The sequence below is a fragment of the Caloenas nicobarica genome, chromosome 1 (genome assembly GCF_036013445.1).
Source record: "Caloenas nicobarica isolate bCalNic1 chromosome 1, bCalNic1.hap1, whole genome shotgun sequence".
Taxonomy (NCBI): domain Eukaryota; kingdom Metazoa; phylum Chordata; class Aves; order Columbiformes; family Columbidae; genus Caloenas; species Caloenas nicobarica.
Genome location: NC_088245.1, coordinates 150,823,531 through 150,841,185, shown reverse-complemented (window position 1 = coordinate 150,841,185; position 17,655 = coordinate 150,823,531). Strand labels below are relative to the sequence as shown.

General features: G+C 38.3%; 1 protein-coding gene across 3 annotated transcripts in view; it reads right to left on the bottom strand.

Annotated features, from left to right (window-relative positions):
* The window catches only part of RGPD4 (RANBP2 like and GRIP domain containing 4), a 33,454-nt gene that overhangs the window by 13,879 nt on the left and 1,920 nt on the right, over window positions 1-17,655 (bottom strand). For all 3 annotated transcript variants that reach the window (XM_065626817.1, XM_065626818.1, XM_065626819.1), the window contains exons 2-20: window positions 16,790-16,857; window positions 16,201-16,312; window positions 15,132-15,284; window positions 14,060-14,290; window positions 13,495-13,640; window positions 11,870-12,062; window positions 11,103-11,193; window positions 9,979-10,185; window positions 9,302-9,480; window positions 9,039-9,214; window positions 8,599-8,722; window positions 8,064-8,225; window positions 7,610-7,747; window positions 7,373-7,519; window positions 6,712-6,894; window positions 6,548-6,631; window positions 5,893-6,028; window positions 5,652-5,749; window positions 370-5,152 (exon numbers count right to left, since the gene is read on the bottom strand). In XM_065626817.1, coding sequence (XP_065482889.1) covers window positions 370-5,152; window positions 5,652-5,749; window positions 5,893-6,028; window positions 6,548-6,631; window positions 6,712-6,894; window positions 7,373-7,519; window positions 7,610-7,747; window positions 8,064-8,225; window positions 8,599-8,722; window positions 9,039-9,214; window positions 9,302-9,480; window positions 9,979-10,185; window positions 11,103-11,193; window positions 11,870-12,062; window positions 13,495-13,640; window positions 14,060-14,290; window positions 15,132-15,284; window positions 16,201-16,312; window positions 16,790-16,857 — 7,411 coding nt within the window. The remainder of the gene's footprint in view (window positions 1-369; window positions 5,153-5,651; window positions 5,750-5,892; window positions 6,029-6,547; window positions 6,632-6,711; window positions 6,895-7,372; window positions 7,520-7,609; window positions 7,748-8,063; window positions 8,226-8,598; window positions 8,723-9,038; window positions 9,215-9,301; window positions 9,481-9,978; window positions 10,186-11,102; window positions 11,194-11,869; window positions 12,063-13,494; window positions 13,641-14,059; window positions 14,291-15,131; window positions 15,285-16,200; window positions 16,313-16,789; window positions 16,858-17,655) is intronic.

Genomic DNA, 17,655 nt, shown 5'->3' with positions numbered 1-17,655 from the left:
CAGGTATATACACAATCAATCCAACTACCTATTTAAGTCTCAAAAAGTGAATCCACAGCTCCATCTTTAAGCACTTAAACCTGAGATTCAGGCACAGCATTTCACAGTCATAGCTGCTATGTGATATCCCCTTCCTCACTAATCAATAAAATTCCATATTGCATCACACCCCAATTTTTATATTAAATGAATTATGACTTTAAATTCACTCCTTTAGTTGAAACTCTTGAGAACTTGTGGAGACGATAGCACCTGCATTAGAAATGAAAGAAACTACCTATTATCAAGACAAAGAGTAATGAATAGCATAGAGATGACTGCTTAACAAGTTGCATAGTTGAATAAATGACTAGTTCAACTGACACTCACCTTTTTCTAGAATTCTAAATGAGAAGTTAGAGGGTCCATCTTGTGTTGAAGCAGGCAAGCTGTCTACCTTGTTGTCTAGAGGCTTCTGAGGAGTACTAGAACTTTTTGGCAGTTCAGAGACTTCCAGTTCTTTCTGCACTGTGTTCTGAGACACTGGAGTATGATCTTCACTCTTTCTTGGAGGATTAAAGCTGAAGCCAAAGAGAGAACCAGTGGCTGAAGTATTTCCAAATGTGAATGTCTTTGATTTTCCATTACTGAAAATGCTCTTGACAGATTCAGATCCAAATACAAACTTTGGAGGAGAAACCACCGCTTTTGTTGGTGTTTCAGAAGTGTTTGACACCTCTGTAACCTCTGCAGTCCCACCAGAAGTATCATCACCATGGCTGAGGTCAGTTCTTTCTCTGGTAGTTTCTTCTAGTACAGCCACAGCGTTTTTACCACACGGAGATTCCTTCGGTGTAGTGGCACGAGAAGAAAGAGGTGTTATCAGTGTCTCTCTCTCTTGGGCATGCTTTGCTTCATCAAAAATTTGCTTAAATGAGTCTGCAACATCTTGCAGCTTGAATCGCACAGCTAGAAGTTCTACTTTCCTTTCCCCATCTGCGAAGTCACATGCAGTCCATACCCATGCTCTATCAGATCCTTTCATTTGTTGCATATTCATATCTGGTGTTATTCTGTGATTGGCACAGAGCTTTAGTACCTGGTCCCTTCTCATGACTATACGCACTTGTTTGTTGTCGTAGTTTTGCAATATCTTGATATCCCCAATACCTCTCTCTTTCCACTGATTAGCATCTTTGTCATATCTGTAGAGCTTAGCTCTATGACTGAAGACAACTTGCTCATTTTCCTCACCACTGGTCACTTCCACAAGGTCAGGCAGAGGTACCACAGGTTCAAAGTACTGTCCATCTCTCTCTTCTTCTTGAGTAACATCAGAATCTTCATCTGTGCCTACTGATGTTCTACTCTGGTTCTGTTTGGCAGGGGATTTGGATGGGCTCAAGGCAGATTTAAAGCTGAAACTAAAACCTGTGGTAGACTCTCCAAATCTAAACAGATTTTTCCTTACAGGGCTACTTGCAAGAGGTGATGCATATACAGAACTACTTACACTATCATCCAATGCTTCTTCACGCAAGTCATAGTTATCCCATTCCAGAGTAGGCCCAGTACTTTCAGCATGTGGCTTTATAATCAGACCAGAAGTACTGCTGGCACAGACAGAGTTTACATTTTCCTCTTCTGACAGTTTAGTTTTGTCATCTGTCAGAAATGTTTTGAGATCTTTTAAGCCACACTTCATTTCTTCTGCTTTCTGTATAAGTTGAGCTGTCCTACCTGTATCAACAAGTTTATGGGGTGTCTGCAGTGGTATATCTAGTAGTAGCCTCTGACACTCTTCAAACTTCTGTTTGAACTCCTCAGCCTGCTCTGGTGTCTTAAATTTTGCTGCCAGATGTTCCAACTTTGCATCACCATCAGAGAAGTCATTTGCCATCCACATCCATGCTTTGTCTGAGCCAGACAGCTGTTTCAAGTTCATTGTTGTTGTTATCCAGTGATTTGCACAAACTTTAAGTACCTGCTCACGCCGCATTAATATTCTTACTTTGCCATTAACTTCATTTTTAAGAATCTTCAGGTTGCCCACCCCACGTTCCTTCCACTGACTTGTTTCTGGATCAAACCTGAACAGCTTTACCCTTTGGGAGTATAACACTTTTTCGTCTTCCTCTCCTGTAAATGGTTCTACTTTTTCAGGCATCTGAACTATAGGTTCAAAATGGATATCATCACTGTCCTCTGTCTTATACACGTCGTCATCCTTCTCACCAAGGTCAGCAGATGTGTTCGCTTTGTGATCCGTTTTAGAATCCTGTGAAGAAAACAACTTTTCACCTGCACCTGAAAAGCCTTTGAAGTTAGGGTCTTTTTTGCCAAACTGAAAGCCTTCCCCGGGAGTACTTTTTGCAAGTTCAGCAAAAGTAAAAGTGCTGCTATTTTGCCCAAAAACAAAGTCACCTTTCTCCTTGTTTGCTGTTTCTTGCAATTTGAATGTAGTTCCACTATCTGAAGGCTGTTCCTTTTTGTCTTTTTCATCAGTGCTTTTTAAGAAGCCAGTTTTGCACTCTTTAGAAGGCTCTTCTTCCTTAGTGGTATTTTTACTAGACTCTTGTATCCCAAATTTAAATCCACCTGCAGGCACTGGCATTGAAAAACTGAATCCTTCCTTTGCAGACTTAGTTTCAGTATCAGAAGGAATCTGAAATGTAAATGATGGTGTCTTGCCTTGCTCAGAATGACCAAACTTAAACCCCTTTTCTAACAAATCACACTTGAAGCCTGTTCCCAGCTGTCCTCCAGCAGGTTCAGATAATTTACTTTTTAAGCCAAAAGTAGGAGTTGATGAAGCATCACCAGTAGGCTTACTAGATGGATTCGGTGTTTGGCAGGCTATGCAGGATGGTGAAGAACCTTCGTTCCTCACAAGACAAGTACTACAATCCCACTGCCCTTCCTTTTTAGCAAAAAGCCCTTCAAATCCATTTTTCTGTGGCTTACTTGCATCAGCAATGGAACCAAACCTGGGGGCAGGGGATGCCTGAACATTTGGTATAGGCACATTTGGTTGACTTTGTGAGTTAGGATGCTGACAAGAACGACAGTTCACATCTCCTGCTTCATTTTGGACTAAGCATACAGAGCAGTCCCACTGACCTTCTTTTTTAGAAAAAGCAGTTCCCAAGTCATTTTGAACAGCCTTTGGAGCAATTGCTAGGCCAAATTTAAAGGACTTTTGTTGACCAGATACCGCTGTATCCATTTTGTTTGGATTCTGGCAAGCAATACACCTGGAGGCAGTGGGTTCATTTCTTACTAAACAGAGACTGCAATCCCATTGACCTTCTTTTTTAGCAAAAGCAGTTCCCAAGTCATTTTGAACAGCCTTTGGAGAAATTGCTAGGCCAAATTTAAAGGACTTTTGTTGACCAGATACCGCTGTATCCATTTTGTTTGGATTCTGGCAAGCAATACACCTGGAGGCAGTGGGTTCATTTCTTACTAAACAGAGACTGCAATCCCATTGACCTTCTTTTTTAGCAAAAGCAGATCCAAAGTTGTCCTGCACAGTGTTACCACTGGCTTTGAAACTTGCAGTAGAGTCAGTTAATGGGGGCCCATGTGTTTCCCACGCATCTGGATTTGGACTTTGACACGATACACAATTCTTTGCAGTTGCTTCATTTGGAACTAAACATACTTTACACTCCCATTGATTCTTCTTCAAGAGATGCTGCCCAAACCCACCAGAAGACCAGGTTTGTGTGGCTTCCTTTCCAAATGAAAAAGTGGTAGGGCCAGACGCAGTTGATGTAGCTGTAAGGCTGCCTCTGCTATTAGCTTCACTGCTCGCCCCATCTTTCGTGAACTGAAAGCTGAAGTTCAGGTTCCCAGAAATGGATCTGCTGGGCTCCTTGGTGTCCTGATTTGTTGTTTCTTTCGTAGTTCCATTACTCTGAGTCACAGATGTGTCAACATTTGATCCCAAGGTTTTTAAAATATTCTGTGCCTCCTCAAACTTACTTTTGAAGAGCATTGCTTCCTCAGGTGTTTTAAATCTAATTGCAAGTTGTTCTGGTTTGGGCGACTCGTCTGCGTAATCTAAAGCATGCCATACAAATGACTTGTCTGATCCAGCATTTGGAGTTAATTTCATATCAGTATTTATGTAGTGATTTGCACAGATTTTCAGCACTTGGTCCCGTCTCATTAGGAGACGAAATTTGCCAGATACTTTATGTTTCAGTATTTTTACATTTCCAATACCCCTTTCTTTCCATTCTTTAGATTCTGCATCAAAACGAAAGAGCTTGGCTCTGTTACAGAAGAATTCTTCTTCATCTTCCTCACCTGTCTTTACTTCAATCTTGTCAGGGAGTGGCACCACAGGATCAAAATGAGGACCGTCATCATCCTCATCTCCACCATGCGTGCTTCCTCCCTCTGTTTCATGACTTCTATTGGCCAAATCTGAATTTGAAGTCATAAAGAGAGGCTTGCTTGGTTCTTGGACACTAAACATATCACTTTTCTCAAAACCCAGGTTTTTGTGTGCATTTTGTCCCATGCTTTCTCCGAAAGAGAGACCTGGCATAGGTTTATTGCCAAAATTGAAGACGTTTCTTTGACCAGCTGTGTGATCGTTAACTGGTTTTCGTTCAATATATCGATCATCCTGTAAAGGTTTATCAGATGTCAGAAGATCCAAGAGGCTTTCACTGCTATTAAAAGCTGCATTGGCAGGTGGCGTTGCAACTTGAAGAGAAGAAAAGGTAAAGTCTCCATCATTAGACTTGAAGTTAGTGTTGAATTTAAAAGTTTTTGGCTGACTTGGCTGTGCTGGTGTTGGCAGAGAAGTTTTTGACCCTTCTGCTGTTCCTGGCTGTCCAAACTTTGGTTTTGGAAATTCTATCACTTTTGATTCTGCAGGCTTTAATGTTGGTGGCGCAACTGAAGGCTTTGTGAAATAACCTGGTTCAGGCAATGCTGGATTTGTGCTTGCTGGTGGAACACTATAATTGTAGTAATCATCGCCCCCACGAGGAGAAATGAGTCCAGTAGCTGGAGAATCAAAACGCAGAGGTGTGCCATATATTTCTTGGGAAAACATACAAGCAGAAGTGTTTTGTAGAGGTGGTGTATGCATCGGTTGTTGATAAGCATATATATGTTGCTGAGGTGTAAGCCGGTTCATGCCATAGACAGGAGCCTAAAGAAAAAGTACAAAACAATTGCTTTGCTTATTATGGCAACATAGAGGACAAAGTCAGTAATTTGTGCTGAAGCCCACATAACATGTACACTTAAAAGCAGGCTATACTTTCATATGAGTTTCAATCTAAGCTGATTTTAACTTAGTTTAAATTGATTAGTTTAAATATTGAAGGGCATCTGAAGCCCCATTTTCTTTTGCCATACTACTTCGGGGTGGGGGGAGAAAACAAACAAAGAAACAAACAAACTTCACCACACATACCTTGTACAGGACATGTACTAATATATTACAAACAAATTTTGCTGACTTTTTCTCCCAAACCCTACATCCCCAAAATTAAGCAGAAAGATAGATTACCAACATATCCCTAGCAGTCCAAATTTACCAAATACTATATAAGGAACTGCAATTACACCCAGCTACATATAGAATCAAAAGCAGTCATTTTCAGTAGATCATTGGAAATAGCTTAAGTGGATAGATTTGTTCTCACCTTTGTTGGTGTTACATTGGTTGCAGCAGTTCTGAGAAGATACTGAGAGTTATAGGCAGGTGACTGGTTGTAGTAAACAGATGGGCCAGTGGTAGCAACTAAAAAGGAACATCAGGAAAAGAGTTTACACTTGATTTGTTGTTTTGAATGGACTCTTTCTAGCAATTAGTTTTTAAATGGGAATCATTAAACCATTTCTGCAATACTTTCAAAAGTCTTAGCTGGTTCAGCAGCAACTTACCTGTTAGAGGAGCTTCATGAAGATTTTGTGCTCTCTGATAACCTTCCGACATTGCATCTGTTCCATAGCTTTCAGCAGGCCACCGATGAGACGTATTTGAGTTGGAATTACTAAGTTTCATTTCTTGCATTTCATTCTGTCAAGACAGTGTGCCAATAAAGAGCATAAGTATATATTTCATAGGTACTTGTAGAAAAAAAAAACCAAACAAGGAATGATCCCTACCCTTTTTCTATTTAAAAGCATGTTCAAGCTTGGGAAAATAAATTAAGTCAAGAGGTACCTGCCAGAAGATGATCTGCCGATGCAGTACAAAGTCCTAAAGATAATGTTCTAAAGCCAAAATTAAAAAAAAAAAAAAAAGCGCAAAGAAGCAGAGCCAGTTGGATGAGAACCAAACTGATGAAAGCAGAACTCTTGCATACAGTCCTTAGAAGGGTTCCCTCTGCACCCCTGCTCGAGTCCCAAAGAAAGAGATTTTACGCAAAAAGATTTAGTCTTGCGCTCAATTTAGGTAGATATTTACAGAAGATATTTCCACTGACTTAAGTAGCAGTCTACAAACTGTAAGTTAGTACCTGCTATTATCATTAAGTCTTTACCATAACTAAAAGGCCAGCTGTTATTCACTGAGTATGGTGAGAAAATTCTTTACCTTTAAAGCTTCCACTTGCTGACAGATCATTTGAAGTATAGATTTGTGATCTTCTGCCCACTGCGGAGGAGTTTTAGGAGAAAACTAGAAAAAAAAGTTAATTGAATCTTGTGAATTTTTATTTAAACATAACAATTCCCTGAAATAATAGCTGGCTAATATACCTTGTAGCTCTTAGTTGGTGAAAGAGAGAACTTCGTTGGTGATGGAGTGGAATGTTTCACCTCTGAATCTACAGCTCGTGAAAGACCATTTCTGAAAGCAGGACTTCCCTCTTCATCATTGTCGCCAAGTTCCTGGATCACTGTATCTAGCATTTCCTTCACAGTTTCAATAGACACCGGCAACTAAAAAGTTAGTTGAAACATGAGTCATGATTGCAATTCTCACTCAGAGCAAGACAGACTACATGCAGAATTCTGGGTGAACATTTCACAAGGCTTTCATTACACAAATACTGTTTTTTCAAAGCTCTAAATCTGTTAATCTTAATGTAAGAAAACAATTCAGACAAACATTAATTCTATTTTTTCAAACTTACTGATCTCTATAAAAGGATGGTGGCAAAAACTGTTTACATTAAAGCTTTCATCCACAAAGTAGTCAGAATACTGCATGATGTGGTCAGTTACAGAAGTTACTCGGAGATTATCACCCCACTGGTGTTAAGCAGGTCATTTGTCTTGAGCAAACAAACAACTTTAGCCTGCTTTAATGCAAAGCCTGGTCTAAAAAAGCTGATATAAATGCAAAAGGTTTCATTCTGAAACAGTAACCAGGCCACTGCATCTCTTGCAACAAGTTTTTAAAGCAAGAATGACCTACTGTCTCAGTTACTGAGGGATCCGAGTAGCTTTTCTCGATGATTTTCATTAGATAATGCCTGCTTTTACGAAGATAGGGTTTGTGTTCTTCTTGTTCTTCTGGCAGCACAGCATCATTCTCAATCTCTTCTGCCTTTCTTTGGAAGATCTAAAGAACAGGACACAGATTAATTAGGATCAGTCGGAAGGCAACTGAATAAAGCAAAACATTTTGGGGTAATGCAATTTATGAACTTACCACAGCAAGATTCCAGTATGAAACCACATTTTCAATAGCTTCAAATGCTAATAGAGCATCATCAGTTTTGCCATCAACTGCATCCAACATCGCAAATGCTATACGTGCCTCTTCTTCATACGCTGCAACTTGACCGCCCTACAAAGAAAGTGAAAGACAACTCATACCTAACAGTGGAATGATACGTATTTTTCTTCCTATAATTCAGGGAAAATACTTTTAAAGAAAGTTGGTACTAACGGTGCTCAGTGAATTCCAGTCATATATACAGTTTAAAAGGTAAGAATAAAGTTGTAAGGAGACTTTTTTTCCCCATTTATCAAACACTGATACTACCAAATGTCATCAATAACAGTTTTATAGTAATAACAAGTTGTACGATGCAGAGAAAAATCCCACAAAGTTTCTAACATAGACCCTCTCTAACTTCAGCCTTGCCTCAATCAATCTGTACCTGTATGTCTACACTATGGAAGTGTTTGAAAAGAGGATCAATAGGTTCCGGAATAGTCCTCTTCTTTTTGATAGTTTCCAACATAGGTAAAACTTTCTTCCAGTAGTAGACACTTCGTCCAATGTATTCCTTCTGGTCATAGAAGGAGTTAAGACTAGTGCCCTGGTGAAAAAAAAGGGAATAGAAGCACACATCATTTCAACAAATTAAATAAAAATGCTATTCATACATATCCTTCTCATGTTTTCTTGGCAAGTTCCAAGAGTGCTTCACTAACGTTTGAGATAACCTCCCTGATGTTTATCTCAAGAGCTATGTAAAGTAACATACATTTAGAAAACAACACTACAGTCGACAGAGTACTTTATAGGGTGACCAGAGCAACTAGTTTGCCTGACAAAACAAACAAGAACTCTCAGTAACACATTGTCATCTGATTTTTTTTTTTAACTCTCCTCTCTGTCTGTTTATAGCTTGGAAAATAAGAGAGAAAAACACCTTCACTTCTGTGTATTTCAAAATAATCTCAGCTTACTGTTTTTTGCAGGCTTTTTGCCCAGTGTATAATTAAGGCAGGTTGAAGGCCATGCTTCTCCAGTGCTCGCAGAGTGCTTATTCCATGCTGTACGATAAGCCTCAGTTTTGCTGCGGTTCCTGGTCTGAATATCAGAAGAAACATTCCTTGATTAGTGTTCTCTATTTTTCACTTGTTCACATGTCATTTGCTTGATGAGTATAGGCTACAGTTTAAGTCTTAACCTTCCTCTAGTTTAGAAATACATTGTTAGAAATGGAAATTCCACTCTTGCAAATCTTTCAAGTGTATCAAGTCCCTACTACTACAAAGCTTCAATGTCCAAAACATGTCAAAAAATAAATCTGATTTTACAAGAATCTACTGGGACCAATCTAAGCTGCTGTAGCAGAAACTGCCTAAAGGCTCACTCAAACATTTCCAAACTGAAAAAGCCTTACGTTGTTTTTCTCTGAATAAGAGTACGAACGGCTTCCCACCAGGATCTTTGTTTTTCTGTGTAGAGCTGTTCGTACACTGGCAATGGTAAGAATTGAGGCTGATGTGCATCGTAGTGAGAGTTAAACTTCTCTTGCAATTGCAAGTTGCTAGTGAATACCACCCCAAGCAGAAATACCTGTTTTTATAAAAATAAATAAAAGGTATTAAATACTAAAACACTTAAATTGTATAGTAATTTTAATAACTTAGAAAGTTTACTTACTTCAAGGTCCAATAGGCAAATGGATTCAGGAGCATCTGTCTCAAGTCTTGCTGTTTCTTGGGGCAAGTGAAAAACCCGTTTTAACCATTTGCGCATTGGGGGTAAGACTGACATAGAGTTCCACTGCAAACCAAGCCACACAAGGTGCTGGAGACTGCCATTGTGCATTCGAACAGCACCTATGCAAAAACAATGTTGAATGCAGATGTCAATATCCTAGAAGTCAGTAAGACCTGTATCTGATCAAAGCTGGCTTTCACATTTCACTCACAGTGCTGCCAAAGATACTCTTCAGACCAATGAGCATCAAGGTTCCAACTTTCACTTATGAAAGATTACAAAATTTAAGTTAGCCAAACATATCAAGTAGACAGTTCATCTGAGTGCTCAAGCCATCGATCCCTTGAAGCTTCTGAGGGGGTGACTCCTTCACTTCCATCCTTACCATATTCAGCCCAATATGCAACTACTTCTAGCACTATTTAACTTCTCCAAAATATTTATGGATTAAAGAAGCACTTCTTTACTTCGCAATAAAGTCTAAGCCTTACCTAGTACATTAGGGCAACTTTGGGCAGCTATTCAAGGTATTTGTCTGTTGCTGAAATATGAACTATTTGTAGGAGAGCTTCTGGTACAGAAAGTTGTGTTGAGTTTCAGAAAGTAACAACTCTTACCAATATCGTATTTATTAAGTTCCACTTGCATTGGTGCTTGTGTACTGACATTTCCAATATCATCTGTGCCAATAAAAGATCTCTCTCTAGAAGCTCCACTCTCAAATAGGCTATCAAACAACGTATATGAACCATTCTTGTTTGCAAAAGACTCCACAATCTCTTTAAAGTCTTGCTTGCCATGGCTTAAGTTCAGCAGCATATGGCCTAGAAAGAAAAATATCACTTCACATAAAGCAATGAACATAAGTAATATTTAATACATTGGCTTGTTTTTGTTACTTGAGGCTGGGTGGGAATCAGGATTTCCCCTTATGAAACCTACAGATTGTTATGTTCTCCCTGTAATTCGGTCAGTGTTTCAGCACATAGGCTTTCCAAGCTTTATTGACAACAATCCCACGGCATTTGTAAAGCCAGTTCTTGGGGAAAACAAAGCCATCTTCTTATAACTACTACTGTAGTGGCATTACAGCTACTTATTTCAAGGACAGCTGCAATACAAGTATGTCTTATCAAAATCCATTCTAAAACAATTGAACCTGATGTCTAGTGGGTTCATTTGTTTTCATCTAGGCCCTGCAAGAACACGTAGACTGAAAAACTGTCTACACTTAGCAGCCAAAAGAACAAAGATGATGAACAAATAAGAGGATGGAAGGACAGGGAAACAGTAATATTTTCCTCTTGGGGCTAACAATACTTGCAAAACAGTACCTACCAGCAAGCAGAAGCCATTTCCAGTAGATTAAGAGACCATAAAAGTTAAGAGACCATACAAGTTAAATCCTATCTTAGTGTGCTGGAAAGGCAAAAAGCATGAAAAAAGCCACACTTGAAAAAAAAAAGAGAACACACTCCACTAGCACACTAAAGAGGGAAAAACAAAACCAAACCACACACACCACTTTAGGTGTCAGGATCAAACTAGTTTGTTTTGGTTTTGTTTGGTGTTTTGGGGGGTTTGTTTGTTTGGTTTTTTACATATGTAGTCAGAATCTAGAAGATTTTACTGCATATTGAAGTGTTAACATTACAAGATAAGAAACGCGTTCTTTAACAAACCACTTGACTCTTAAACTACCCATAACGCTAAAAGGGAACTACGTAGCTATTTTTATTACCAGACTGGCTTTTCCGATCACAGGCCAACATGTCTAGCACATCTTGTCCAGTTTGATCCCCCTTTATTAGTTTTGATTTTGGTTTAGGAACCTGATGAAGTAAAGAGAGAACTGTTACAGTTTTTTCACAATAAGAGCAGGTAATTTAAGTTAGTCTTAAGAATTAGGAAACAAATTTCTTTTTAGTATTAGAAAACCATAGAAAAAAAGTTACATAATTCATTTTGAAGGTACTATGTCACATAGCTTGGAGGGCCAGGGGCAGGGAACCCATCCAAAACACACAAAACCCCTGGGTGGACAATTACAGCTATTGCAAATAACGTTAAGTACGCACAAGAGCAAGTAATACCTGGAATGCGAGCAGGTAAAGAATTAAACTTGATTTTTTTAGTTCTGCTGTCTACACAAGCATACGAGAACAATTCAGTTCATCCCATTCCCTCTCTATAGCAATAAGCCTAATGCTTAACATGTGTTCAGCTGTATTACCGAAAAGGGAATATACCGTAGGAAAGAAACTTGCTAGCCTTAAAGAATCAGGTTACTCTGACAAGGGAAACAGCTGCAGATACACTTTTACCCTATTCATGTCATTCGAAACCTTTTAAAGAATTGTGAAAGAGTAGAGTTTCACAAGTGAGGAAAGAGTTTTTCCTTAGGCACACAAACACTAGTTCATCTCAGGAATACAGGAGTTCAACACATGTAAAGCAAGAACATTTCAAGAACTGCATCAACTAAAGGCATAAACTGAAAACACTTACCTGGAAACTTATCAGGTAACACAGTGCTGCTAGTTCACACACAACTTTCCACTGTGTCTCATTGTGTTGGGCCATTTTTAGTAGCAGAGTTCCAGCGAGCATGTAGAGCTGTCCTTTCATTTCCACAAAGGTACGAGACAACTCATCAGCCCCATTCACATACGGCTTCAACGACTGAAGCACACGATCAAAACTAAAACATAGAGAAGACTCATTCTAAACAGTCCTGGTAAAAGCTATAGCAGATGGTTTTGGTTGATGCTATCTAACTGTGAATCAAGTAACTTCATGAGTCAACGGTTACTACTGTCTCTGTTGCTTAGACCCGAGTTGCATTAGAAAGTACAGTAACGGTCTCAAACTCCCAAAGCTCTCAACTTCTTTTACTGAAGTAAAACATACTAAATATTACCTAGATATTTACAGTCTTTCAGCACATCTTTGTACAGGTGCTTTCAAAACTATTCTCCCAAACCACATGGATAAACTTGTTTACTGCAGATTTAGAGATATGCAGGAGGCACTAGTCACTCTGCTCTTCCCTTTCCTTCATTTATCAGAAAGGCCAAAAATACAGCTAGACAGGCTCTTCAAAAATAGAAGGTACTGTAGAAATCTGAGTAGCTGTAGGCTAGTACACAACCCCCATTCAGGAGAGGCTTTCCAGAAAACAGTTAAAACACTCTTTCAGTTACCTGACAAAGCTATAATGGCTGCTAGCATTGCCATGATCTGGAAGTGTTTCAGATGTAATCACCTTGAAAGGCTCTAATAAAATGGCAGCAAAAAAACCAAGACGTTTTTGGTCAATGTTAGAGGACAAAAAGAAAATAAAATACACCTGGGCATTAAGTATTCCTCATTCATTGTCTGTATTCTTCAAATATCCATTGAAGATTAACAGACTGAAGAAGTGTTTTACAAGACAATATAACAGCCATTGCATAATTGAGGAACAACGGTTAAGTCAATAAAAGCCAGTAAGAAAGCGATGATAACGAAAAGAAAGGAACACAGATCTTAATCGATATATTGACTACAAACATCGTTTTGTACTACATTGTAAGTGTGCCACAGATTACACGCCTTGAAGTCAGCTGGCCCTATAACACCATCAGTTTTCCCTGAAGAAGAGTGTTCTTATTGAAAGTGGCTTCCTTCTTCCCAATTATCCTATATACCTGAAGTTCCTAATTATTCCCATATGTGTTGTGTTCATTTAGAAAAACAAGACCAGGACAAAGCTGACACACAAGAGGTGTTTCTTTTTTGTTTGTTTTTTAAATTGTCTGGGAAATCTGGATTAATCAATTGCTGAAGTACGGAACAACATCATACTGAAGGAAAAGAAGATACAAAGTTAATTGACCCAGGATATCAATGAGTCTTCGCTATGGCCGTGTGCTGACTATGCAAAACAGGGCTTGCATCTCAGTCAAAAGATACCTTGGGGTTCAAACCCACTAAGAACCATTCTTACTGGCTAGTACAGAGAAGCACTTCTCCCCTCCACAATCAAGTTAAGCAGTGAATTCGAAACGTGATAAATATTCTGTGAATCAGAAAAAAAGAACAATTCTTAGAATTTTTTTCTTTTTTTTACTATAGGAAAGTTAAGATAGTACCTTTCAAGTGCCTCTCTGCACTCCTGAACATCTCTAGAAGAAAGTGTCATTTTGACAAAGCTGGAATAGGCCAGCAGATGATCTTTCTTGATAGCTCTCCAGTTACTTTTATCAGACTCCAAGTCTTGTAAAGATTCCAGATATTCCTAAAGAAGAAAGTTCATCATAGGATAAGGAACAGTCATCCTTCCATGAAGGCAAGGGCAGTACTTCTCCAAAACATATTAGTAGCATTTACTGTATAATCCAGTTGAGACCTTATACATATTCTTCAGCAGCAAAGTTCCAGGGAACTAATTGCCTGAGCAATCTTATCCCTAATGGAACTGCTGTATCTAACTCAGCTTTTGAAGCTAGAAACTCCATAGCTCTATAAGGTTTAATTTTAGGGAGAAAATTCCCATTAAAAAAAAAAAGTATTTTGTAATTCCACTGGCTTCAGCAGACTTGCATTTGAAGGAGTTAAATCACTTGAGAAATAGTTGTCAGAGTAATGAAACTAAGAGAAACAGACCAGTTAAAAAGATATGGAAGACTATCACAGGATCAAAATATGATTAAACACCTCAAATGTCTCTACAACACAGGAACACCATTCCAAGCTTGACTGCAAAGGTATTTTCTTTTGTGCTTCCTGACAATGGAGTACAGCATCTCTTAATCTATTATTTGAACGGTAGAGCGCAACTAGTCTGATGTTTATGTAGACATCATCTGGTCTTGCGTAAAGTTCCGCTTGAATCAAGTCAAAAAGCTGATTCCATCCGTCTTCACCTTTACAATCCAGTAATTGCTCCTGTTAAACATGAAGGCAACATGTTAATACTTTGTTTCCCATGTGAGTCTTTCCAGCAACTACAGTACCAGACAGTTTTTTCTCCTCCACTACATAGACTACATTACTCAAACTACACTACTCTTAAGAGCTTTCAGGTATTACATAAAGTTTGATTAAATACTCAAATATTTAAAAACAGAAATAACTATCATAGAAGAAAATCCTCAGAAAAATTTGCCTCTTACCAAGGGTAAGTAATGGTTGTCAAACCATTTGGTTCAATGACAGCATACTCTGTCATAGACCATGTTGCTCAAAAAAAAAAACAACCCAGAAATCTTAAGACTTCAATGTAGTTGCTGCCTAGCTACACAGTATATACCTCTGCGAAAGTGACACTGCGTGACTGAAAGCATTTACACAGTATTTGAGAATTATAGCATTTATCACTTTCTGCAGTTTATCATAATACAGACTTAAAAACAAAAAAGCAGCATACAGCAAGAAAGCCCAAGTTCACAGGCCTGCTACGTTCCTGCTAATCACACAACAGAAAGATCAAGTAATGCCTATCTAGTCTTAGTTGTCACATCTGAGAAATTAACACAGTTTCTCGGTATTTTGGAAAGGGTTAACCTTGAAGCATTAAAAAGGGTAGGAAAGCCTGTAGCTGCAGCTTTCTTGTAAGCTAGACGAAAAGGTCAGACTGCAAAGAAAGTAATATCTAATATATTTTAAAATATTTGATATTAAATCATTTCACCAGGAAGAGTTTTGTGCGAGTTGACATGCAAAAAACACTCCAGTCAGACACTGGAAGTTTCTTTATGCCACAGAACAGAGATAATTTGGAATTTACCTTCAACCTGTAAACAGCAGGACTCCCAGGGAAGAGCTTAGCAGCTCTCTCAACCCAGTATTTTGCTCTTCCATCAGTAATGTCGTTGTTGCATAGTAACTCTGCAATCTTCAACACAAGATCTTTCTGTGTTGGGTTCAACTCCACAGAACGCTAGTTTTCCCCATGCACACACAGGAGGAAAGAAAAAAAAAAAGTAACTTGATCTTACAATCCATACAGAAAAGGAAAGAAAGTTATCTCCCCACAAACACACCCAGCTATTCAAATTAATTAGACTTATCGATACAGACTGTATTTAAAAAGAAGCCTTTCTAAATGCCACAACTAGTTCACAGCATCCAGATGAAACAGATGGAATTCAGAAGAGCATAAGAGAAATAATACAAAAACCAGCTCCTCTGCATCTACCACTAGCTGCTGCTATACACAGACAGCAGGACTACAAGAACCTCTATTCTACCCAGATGTGGACACTTCAAAAAATACTTAAGACACACAGTTTAAGAAGTACAATAGCACTTCATGGAGCTGTGTTGGCAACCAGGCTACTGAGCACATCATCTCCCTCCCCAAAACCAGAACAAAGACATTCCAATTACGAATTTGGCATTTATGCACTTGCCTAATCAAAATTAGATTTGCTTTTTTTCTTCGGCCCCAGTCCCCTACAAAACTGAATAAAAAACCCACTAGGCCTACAGTCTTCTAGTAGCAACCAGATTCCTGTTGTCATCACAGTCCACATTAAGGAATTTTACAACAGCCACAGATCTTCAGTCCAAAAAGCAATGTATGACATGGGAAGAATTTAACAGCAACTAGCAAAGATCAAGTCCAGAACAAAAACAAAAAGAATCAACTTTAAAATATGCTACTGAAGCAAGTGATATCAAGTGAAGAATCTCCTCTGCAGTGCTTCATGTGCTTTCCAAATGTATATCAATAATACAGTTTTTCCAGGAACACTTTTACTTCTATGAGTTTGAGAATGTCCATCACAGAAGGATTTTACAAGTTCATTTACAAAGGAATAAAACAGGACATTAGTGGTCAGTGCAGTACTTACCTTGTAACACCCAAAAGCTTTTTCTATGTTATCCTCAGCTTCATAAATTTGTCCAAGAAATCTGTGTGCTTTGGGATCTCTCTCTTGTACGTTGAGGTATGTAGATATATACCTACAGGGGAGAGGGGAAAGTCAGTTACTCGACCAACATTTTTCAATAATACTCCTTTGCCTGACCTATAATGATAACTTAATCTGCCATAGAGGAAGTATAGATGTATTTTGTTCTAGATACCTTGTCTGTACCTTAAAGTAAGAAGTAACATTGTTTGACGTGTACAGATGCTACTTGTCAGCAAGTATCTCTCTTTATTAAAAAAAAAAAGTAGTAGATTGCAGAAACAGTAATAACTACATAATACAGTGAGAGAAAAAAAAATTCAACCAGATAAGTTTTTCAGTAACACATAACTAATCTTCTTTCGAGTTGTTGTTTTATAAAGATTTAATTGGCACTCAATACCCACATTCATTGTCGCCTTAAACCAGCATGATACTGATCTTGGTTTCTCTGGTTTATTTCATATTCATTTAGCTTTTCTCTTACACTTCAGAGAACAGAAAACAAACATACAGCAACATATGTTACCTTTTAGCAAGTTCATATTCTTTTATTTCAAAATACAGCTTAGCAAAGAGGAATCCTTTCATCGATTTCTGAAGAAGAAAAAACAACATGACAGACATACTTCAGACATATGGTACTTTTAAAATAATTCAATAGAGTGACCCTTCTTTTCAGCAACGTAAAAATACTTTTAAATGACTGAATTTGACAACTAGTTATCAGGTCAAATTCATTCCTCATATTTAAGGATTTGTTTTTGAACAATGTAGGATTAAGAATGAAAAGAGCAACAGTTTTTACTATAATTGGCAAAGGTTACTGGGCAAAATAGAGATTACAAGTGAATCAAGCAACAAGCCCTTATACATGTGACATTTCAGAAACACTTCTGAATAAAGAGAAGAATGGAAGAAGGGGGTCTGCTACATTTAATCTCTTTTGTTGCAATATTGCAAACAAAAAAAAAAATCCTACAAACTAAGAGATCTGTGGTTCAGCCCCATTGTAGCATAGTGTCAGACACAGGAAAAAACAATTTCTACCTAAGTCATTCTCAGTTTGGGTAAATAGTTTATTTCTGATGTTGCCAGCCTAAGATAACTTGAACATACACACTCCATAGGCAAAAGGTGAAACATCTCCAAGGGTATTTTTTGCAGGGCAGAACAAGCAATTAACAAAAAGAAACGCACAGAGAGGAGGCAGAGGACTAGACCGCAAATGCACAGACAAGAGGAAAAGGGTAAAAGGAATGAGCTAAAGAACTAAGTCAAGCAAAAACCTCAAGGTAGAATTAAACCAGGCAGAAATTTAAAGCTTGAGTTCCCAGTATCAGTTCAAAAGCAGATTTTGCCTTTGAACCAAGAAATACTGGAGCTAGTTACATC